The following is a 9107-nucleotide window of genomic DNA, read 5'->3' on the forward strand; positions in this document are numbered from 1 at the left end:
AGCCGAAACTTTGGATAACAATAAAGCACGAAGAGTTTGTAGGCTAACGCACACGGTATTGAGGGGGTGAAGTGATGCTGGATGGCTGCTGAGGAAGAGTTGCAGATGTGGAGGGGGGAATTTTGCTAAGGATAATTCTCAAGGGTAAAGTACTGCAAGTGCTGTAGTGATAAGAACTCTGGTTGCAGGTAAAGCTGGAATTTTGGGGTCGTAAAAGAGGAAAATCAAGAAGAAAGAAGAGAAGGAGAAAGAAGTGTAGGAAGAGAAGGAAACGGAGGAGAGATTAACACAATCTGAATATTGTACAGGAAGACATGGTATGATGAGAAGGAACAGAGAGCAATAATCTTAAGGAAAGAAAAAGGAGAGATTGGAGGAGGGGTGCAATTATTCTCCTCTTATTATTACTTCAAGTATAGGGATTATATTTAGACTAACATCTTAACTTTTCATTCTAAATCTCATGCCTCTGAACAGGAAAACCTCCAGTTATGTACATAATAAAATTGTTGACATTTTGATGTTAATTTCCTTGCCTCCTATGTGTCTCAGTCAGCACTGAACTGGAGAGGAAGGAATGGAGTTGTTTAAGAATAGGCCATTGCACGGGGCACCTAGGTGGCTCAGTCAGTTGTCTGACACTTGATCTCAGCTCAGGTCTTGAGCTCATGGTCAAGAGTTCAAGCCCCACCTTGGGCCCTGTGCTGAGCATAGAGCGTATTTAAAAAAAAAAAAAAAAAGGTCATTGCAAAACCCAAGTTTTACGATGAAATTAAGATAAGATGGAAAGGTATGTGAATAAGATAAAGGAAAAATCAAACAAAGCAAAAGTACAATATGCAAATTAAATTTTATAGGTATAATGAAGATGTCTCCAGCACAAATTACAAACAGAAAAGGTTTTCGGAAGAAACTGGCGTTGAAGCTGATGCTGAAGGATCAACTGGTGGTAATGAGGTGGAGTGAGGATAGGAGGTAACAACTGATCCAGGAAGACAAAATGGCCTGCATGAAGGTATGAAGGGAGCTAGAGACCTCGCTCAAGGGACTGGGAACCAGAGTAAGTGGACTAAAGCAGGGGCCAGTTCTTTATGAGTTTATAGCATACAAACATTTTTTAAACTTCTAATGCATTACTTTTCTGTTGTTTGGTTATTACTTTTGTTTTGTTCCATACAAAAAAAAGTCATACGTGTAGAAAGTCAAATGACTTCATGGGGTCATTTTTAGACTCCAAGGTAAAAACAGAGAGAGAACAAAAGTCCTAAACAGATGAACGACATAGGCTTTCCATTTTGGAATAACAATTTTTTCTGTGATGCAGAAAGTTGAGGAAATTTTTTTTTCAAAATAAACTATTAGCAAGACATATAGGAAATATATTAAAAATATTTGCAATAGATATAAGTTAAATCTTTGCCTCATATCTTATTCTGATGTATATAATTAAATGTAAAAATGAAATTCATAAAAAATGGAAATAAAAAATAACTTTATTAAGAATGCTTAGCTCTGTCAATTCCTAAACTCAATGTAAATATTAATGAGCAAAAGTGATAGATTGTAGGACACCCTATTATCTTTTTTTTTTTAAAGTTCCCTAGAAGATCTTGAGGCAGTTTAGTATAACCAGTTTGGGGACCATAGTCTACAAGTTAAGAACCCCTGCTCTATAGTTAACTAACATTCATACCAATTCTTATTTCCCTAAATTTCAAATCTAAAAGGAGAGGATTTATACAGAGACCCATTTGTAATTTTGGAACATATATAGTTGCATTTATTTAAATTTTATCAAAATAATTTTATGTGTATTCCATTGTTTTTTTTTACAAAACCAATTTTTTTTTATTTAATTGAAAGTTGTCTTTCCAAGTAGTGAATTTGAGAGTATCTTACAGTTGTTCCTTCTTATCCACAGGGGGATATGTTCCAAGATCCCCAGTGGATGCCTGAAACCATGGATAGTACCAAACCCCATATATACCATGTTTTTTTCCTATACATGCATACCTATGATAAAGTTTAATTTATAAATTAAGCACAGTAAGAAATTAGCAACAATAATAATTAAGTAGAACAATTTTAACAATATGCAGTAATAAAAGTTATGTGAATGTGGTCTCTCTCTGAAAATATCTTATTGTACTGTACTCACCCTTCTTCTTGTGATGATATGAGATGATAAAATGCACAATGATGCATTGTTAGGCTACTACTGACCTTCTGAGGATCACCTGCCTCTGGATCACAGCTGACCAGTAACTGAAATAGAAGAAAGCAAAACGACAGATAAGAGGGAGAACTATGGTTCTTTTCTAGCACTATCGCTAATGCAAAAAGCTAAACAAAACAACACCACCACCACAGTTAATACATTAAAATGTTATTAAATGCTTAGTATAAAAAAACTCCTGGAAATATACACCAGACCGTAGGCTCTAATTGCATTTACTTTAGGGCTTAGAGGAGATGTGAGTTTGTGGAGTAGTGCAACTTTATTTTCTACTGTATGTCATTTCCCAGTGAAGGGCTGAAGTATGGAAAGATTTTTCTTCAATAAAAGAGAGGGAAGGGAAAACAATTCAATCTCTGTCAATCATAAGACAAAATTTAAGGCCAAATGCTTGGGAAAATGTATACAAACTATGTCAGCAAATGGATTTATATTTCAGTATTGAAGGTACCCAGCAAGCAATAAAATACAACGATACCTCCAGTAAAAATGGATAAGGCAGATGGGGTACCTGGGTGGCTCAATTTGTTGAGTGTCCTACTCTCGGTTTCTGCTCCAGTCGTGATCTTAGGGTCAGGAGATCTAGAAGGGCTGGCTCCATGCTCAGCATGGAGTCTGCTTGGGATTTTCCCTCTCCCTCTGCCCCTCCCCGCCACTTGCTCTCTCTCTGTGTCTCTCCCTGACTCTCTCTCTCAAAATAAAATAAGATAAAATCTTTTAAAAAATGGATAAGGAGGTGAATGAATAATCAAAATATGAAAAAAACTGACCAAAACCACTTGGAAAAAAGTTCATAATCACTACAAATGAAGTTAATTTAATTTGAAGCTAAAATACCAAAGAAATTAATTCTCACCAGTCTAGCTGGGGAAAAGAGAACATATAATAACCAAAACTTATAGAGGGGCAGCCCACAGTACTGTATGAAAATGAAAACACAATTTTATGGAGATGATTTTTTCTAACATTTATAAATATAATTAAAATTGTCCATGCCTTTTGATCCCATAAACTAAACAATCCTATTTATTATATTTTTTAAAGATTTTGTTTATTTGAGAGAGTGAGAGAGAGAGAGAGAAAAAAATGAGTAGGGGGAGGAGCAGAGGGAGAAGCAGACTCCCCACCAAGCAGTGAGCCTGATGTGGGGCTCAATCCCAGAATCCCAAGATCATGACCTGAGCTGAAGTCAGACACTTAACCAACTGAGCCACTTAGGAACCCCCTATTTCTTATTATCTTAGAAGAGGAAAAATCAGTAATGCAGAATGGATTATGATATCCATAGAAGAATTATTTTTAATAGAAAAAATGAGGAAGTAATCTAAATATTCAAAAGTAATGAAATGCTTAATTAAATTTGGTATAGCTATTGGGTGAAAGAAGTTTAACTATTGAAAATTTTGATTTCAAGGTATACAGAATGACAAAAGAAAATTTTCACAAAATAATTCTAGGTAGAGAAGAAAAACAGTATTCAAAACCCCATATACTCTGAAATTTATACAAAAACAATATTACACATAATAATTTTATAAAATGAATAAACGAAGTACAGAAAATTTTTTGAGAATGGTTATTCCTCTGTATTGGATTTACAAGTGATTTTCCAACTTTTTTATACTTTTCTGCAGTTTTCAGATTTTCCACATTAAGGATGTGTTTCTTTTGCAATGAGAGAAAAAAAAAATTTTACACGATGTTCATCTCCACCAGGCTTGGTTGTCACATTTCCCACTTGGGAAAAGGCATTAACTTTAATATGTTTTGTTTTTGTTGTTTCTTTTCCTACTCAAGAGCTTCTAAATATAGATCTGTTACCACCAGGTGGAAAGTTTATTCTCTTTCCATGAAAATACCTCTGAGACATCTAAGTCTGGAGACTCAATCCGCCTGGGACATCCCGCTGGAAATTCTCCAGGGAAACTAAAAATCCTACGTAAGAAGGTATCATCCCAGCTTTTGAAGAACTCCTAAGTATTCTCCGCCATGAATAGAATTGTGCCTAACACTGAGGTGAGTTTGGGCAATTTTCCAAAAACAGCTATTTTAGGAAAAGTAAGAATAGTGATGGCTAAGAATACAATGGCCTAGAATATGCAGATGGTCTTTTAAAAGGCAATATTAGCAAGAGGCAACGTGCAATGTACTTCTCTTTCCCATTCACTTCTGCTGAGGTAATGGGTCTCTTTCTTGCTGGGTGGACTTAGTCTCACTTTCCAGTCACCCATTCATTTCACTGTGGCGTTCACATAAAAGATGGTGGACACCGGAGACTATAATCTTTACATTTCTCTGGTCTAGGACTATGAAATGATGATTCCTCCTTGTGGGGGCATTCCTGGAGAGGTCTGGGAGAACTCTCTCATGCGACATTAATTTACATGAGAGGCAATCACCTTAAGAACCAGAGACTGTGAGCCTGTGTAACTTGTATTCTTTTGTATCTTCTTTCCGTGGTGACTTCTAGGTACCCTGGCAAGAGGGGGGGACAAAGAGTGATTTCCAGATTATCAGGTGACAGGAATCTATGTCTGGTGTCTTCACAACCATGTACATGTCGTCACACTGCAAGTATCTATATAGTTCTGCTGGGTGGTGGGAATGTTTGCTATTGACATTGCTGCATGGAAAGGTGCCCATCCAGAGCTTAAGGACCATTTTATTTTCCTCAAATGAAAAAAATATTTTAACTGTTTGGTGACTTCAACCTTTCTCAAACATCCCTGAATCTGTAAATTCCTTCAACCATTTTTCAGTTCTTTCTACTACCTTTACAGGAAATTGCAATCCAAAAATATGGTGTTATCTTCTGAACTAATAACCTGTCCAGTTATAACCAAAGAAATATTACTTAAAATAAAGCATTACAGGCAATTGGTAATCTTAGAACTTGAAGGGCTTCTTAAATGCAAATGTTATATTGAAAATGGATAGGAAACTAATAAAAAATGTGGAAAAGCAGAGAAGCCAAATAGAAAGGATGCTATATCTGATTGGATTCACCCCTTTAATAATTTTTTTACTGAAATTCCATAAAACTTGCTAATAATTTAGAAGTATAAATACTTTTTTTTTCTTCTCAAGATATTCCTTTAAAATTTCATAGTGCAAAAAGCGTGATATTGATGTCAGATACTAAGTTCTTACTAATTCAAACATTCATTTATTCACATATATTTTATTAAGCATCTACAATATATCATCTTAAGCAAGTTATATGGAACATTACTGACAAATTTTACATGGATTAGTAGCTTTCTGCATAAACTTCAAGGTAGGACAAAAGTCCTGCTGATAAGGACTAGTCAGATTAGGGTGATCCTCTAACTATACATACATGATTTTAGTGACAAGACTTGGGAAGAATCCGAGAGGAGAGAACAAAAGTGGCTTATTGGGAGGAAGAGGTAATTATGGCCCAGTTCACAACTTTTTACTGGAATGTGGTGGAATAGAAGAGGTGTGCTGGGGAGAGGTTTAGAAAGTGAGGGTAGTTATTAGACAAATTATCCAATGACACATTGAGTAGTACTGTTTAATCAATTCCTAGATACCCTATTTCAAAGACTCCCTTGCTAGAGTAGGAGGAAAAACACTGTCTTATCATGACAAAGTTCACGGCATTTGTGGCTATTATCCAAACCACTCTCTCGTCTGGTTTCTAACCCCACTTTTCTCCTACGTAGAAAGCAATTTATGATAAAGGATGTAAAATGCCCTCCTCTTGTCAGCCATTATGTGTGGAGAAAACAGCTCCAGCCTGAGCCCAGGATACTTCATCTTGAATGGTGTCCCCGGGCTGGAAGCCGCACACCCCTGGATCGCCCTGCCATTCTGCCTCCTGTACGTCATCGCTGTCCTGGGGAACTGTGGGCTCATCTACCTCATCGGCCATGAGGAGGCCCTGCACCGGCCCATGTACTACTTCCTGGCCCTGCTCTCCTTCACAGACGTCACCCTGTGCACCACCACCGTACCCAACATGCTGTGCATATTCTGGTTCAACCTCAAGGAGATTGACTTCAACGCCTGCCTGGCTCAGATGTTTTTTGTCCACATGCTGACTGGGATGGAGTCTGGGGTGCTCATGCTCATGGCCCTGGACCGCTATGTGGCCATCTGCTACCCCCTGCGCTATGCCACCATCCTCACCAACCCCGTCATCGCCAAGGCCGGTCTTGCCACCTTCCTGCGGGGTGTACTGCTCATCCTCCCATTCGCTCTCCTCACCAAGCGTCTGCCCTATTGCCGGGGCAACTTCATTCCCCACACCTACTGCGACCACATGTCTGTGGCCAAGGTGTCCTGTGGTAATTTCAAGGTCAATGCTATCTATGGTCTCTTGGCAGCCCTCTTGATTGGGGGCTTTGATATGTTCTGTATTACTGTGTCTTACACGATGATCTTGCGGGCAGTGGTGAGTTTGTCATCTGCAGATGCGCGTCAGAAAGCCTTCGGCACCTGTACATCCCACATATGTGCTATTGTCATCACATATGTTCCAGCCCTGTTCACCATTTTTACTCATCGTTTTGGGGGACAAAACATTCCCCATCACGTCCATATTCTTATTGCTAATCTCTATTTGATGTTGCCTCCTACCCTGAACCCAATTGTTTATGGAGTCAAGACCAAGCAGATCCGGGAAGGAGTCATCAAGTTATTTTTTAAAGAGAAAGATGTCTTAGTTATGAAATAGATTCATGAGTTAATACCCAAAATCAAGGAAAGACAAGAAATATTTCAGAGGCGATTCTTGAGCGTAAGTTTAAAACCAATGGGTTCATTGCAGAAAACAATATTCATTGAACATCTACTATAATAGTAACTGATTTTTTTTGGTAAAACTCATTAATGATAAAAATTAATTAAATAAAAAATGAACTTGAGGATTTTTTTTTTCTTGAAAGGAATTTCACATCAATGTAATTTCAAGGCTGTTTGGAAATTACTGCATCCCTTAGATTCCTAATGTGTTTTGCACATGAAACAAATTGCAAATGGGATGCACATGAAAGAAAAAATTCCTGACCTCATGTTGGGGATTCACCAATTCTTGGTGGGAGATCCATTTTAAAAAGAAGTGTCAGTGTCTGTTTCTTAAGACACTTCACATGTATTTTAATGACTTCAGAAACCCTCTATTCCCTTCACTGCATAATTTGGTATAACTTGTTTCAGTTATGTAAACTATCATATTTATCTAAGCTATATTGAATTTCCACTATCAAGGAGAACAATTTTCATGTATTTCTATCAATACTATTTAAATAAAAGATGGGAAGATAAGCAGGGGAATAAACCACAAAATCTTAAGTCAATTTCTTGAGGATAATTCTAGGAGATTTTTGAAGCAGACAGAGAATAAGTCTTATAAATGGTTGGGAAGTGGTAGTAGAAAACAGAGGGCATTCACTAGCAAAATTGATAGGCATTTGGGTTTGGCTGACTTCATAGAATTTTTTTCCAACCTTAGTCACCACAGCTAAAAATCTTTTCCTGTAATTTGACTCCGAAGTGAAGTTTATTGCCAAAGAAAATTTACATTAACGACCAAGCCATTTACAAACACTGGCTTTGTCTCCTGTAACCAGGCCTTGTCCCCACACAGCAAAATATGGAGAATAAGAACTGCATTCACGTCACTGTGGGGCACTAAACAAGCCTGGATATACCTTGCATACCGATTTCCATTCCCTATGTCCTTCTGCACACTAAGGAAATCTAGCTCTGGATGAAAACTTTCTGAGTTTTGTAATTTTATTGCCAATCCAAACCGTACACCACCACTGGTAGATGTGAAATGCACATTTATTAATATTTAAGTGTATCACTGAAAACAATTAGAAAAGTATGCTATTCTTCCACTGGAATGTTGAAGACACCAATATGTAATATGGAGTTCTCTGAAGTTATATTGCACTAAAAATGCTAGTTTGTTATTATATGATATTAAGTTGATATTTTGAGGGTCTCTAAGCTAGGGTAGCAGTTTGAATATAAAAAGGAATATATAATTCTCCTAACACTCCAAACACATGGAAATGCTGAATTAAATACACTTATGAAATTATAGAGGGCAAAACTAAAATCAAATAAATAAATTAATAAAGATTTCGAAAATAAAAAAGAGAATCACAGAGGCAATCAGGAATGAGAACTCACAGCCGATACAAAGACTTTTACTGAAATGACTTCAGCGTTGGGACTCTAGCCTGTGTGTTAAGGCTGGACAAAGTGAGAAGTCTAGAATCTGGGATCACAGCACAATCTTTGAATGGGAGCTAAAATATCTATGCCTGCTAACTCAAAGACACAGGAAAAATAGTGTGTTACTATGATAATCTGAGAATACATCAATGCAGCACATATCACTATAGATGGATCCAAAAAAGATAAAAATATACAAAGATATTTTCTGGAAATAGTCCTTCTCCATACATTCATTGCGTCTCTCTTAACTCCTTACCCCCACATGGACAATCATACACACCCACCTTCAACATAATGAGAAAAATTGCAAATATAGGAAACAATCAGGAAGTAGGTATTGAAAGGGAGGGATAAATATATAAGGGTGTATATTAATACATTTAGTCTGTAAGTCTTTACTAATAATTACCATAGGTGGGGTAATGGGTGTGGTGGGCCTTGATTTCAGTAACTTCTGGAAATTGTATATTCCACACTAACAGCATGGTAAGAGAAGAACGGTCCTTCAGGAGAGAGACACTGATCAAACGTGGCTAGAAAGTGACATTTGGTATAGGAATCTGTATGCTATTCTCCTCTTCAGGACTGCGTATGAGTACGATGAGAGAGAAAGGAAACAGAGATATTTATACTGTGTTTGTTGAAAAACACTGAG

The 9107-nt window shown here is 37.1% G+C and overlaps 1 protein-coding gene across 1 annotated transcript; it reads left to right on the forward strand.

Annotated features, from left to right (window-relative positions):
- The first annotated feature begins 5975 nt into the window (after positions 1-5975).
- On the forward strand, positions 5976-6938 carry LOC100477186 (olfactory receptor 52N2). The gene has a single exon (XM_002930582.2). It carries the CDS (start codon positions 5976-5978, stop codon positions 6936-6938), a length of 963 nt encoding a protein of 320 aa, XP_002930628.1.
- The last annotated feature ends 2169 nt before the right edge of the window (positions 6939-9107 follow it).

The sequence above is a fragment of the Ailuropoda melanoleuca genome, chromosome 8 (genome assembly GCF_002007445.2).
Source record: "Ailuropoda melanoleuca isolate Jingjing chromosome 8, ASM200744v2, whole genome shotgun sequence".
Classification (NCBI taxonomy): Eukaryota; Metazoa; Chordata; class Mammalia; order Carnivora; family Ursidae; genus Ailuropoda; species Ailuropoda melanoleuca.

Bases quoted from the DNA above. Each gene is read 5' to 3' on its own strand.
- LOC100477186 (XM_002930582.2), top strand. From the start codon at position 5,976: ATGTGTGGAGAAAACAGCTCCAGCCTGAGCCCAGGATACTTCATCTTG.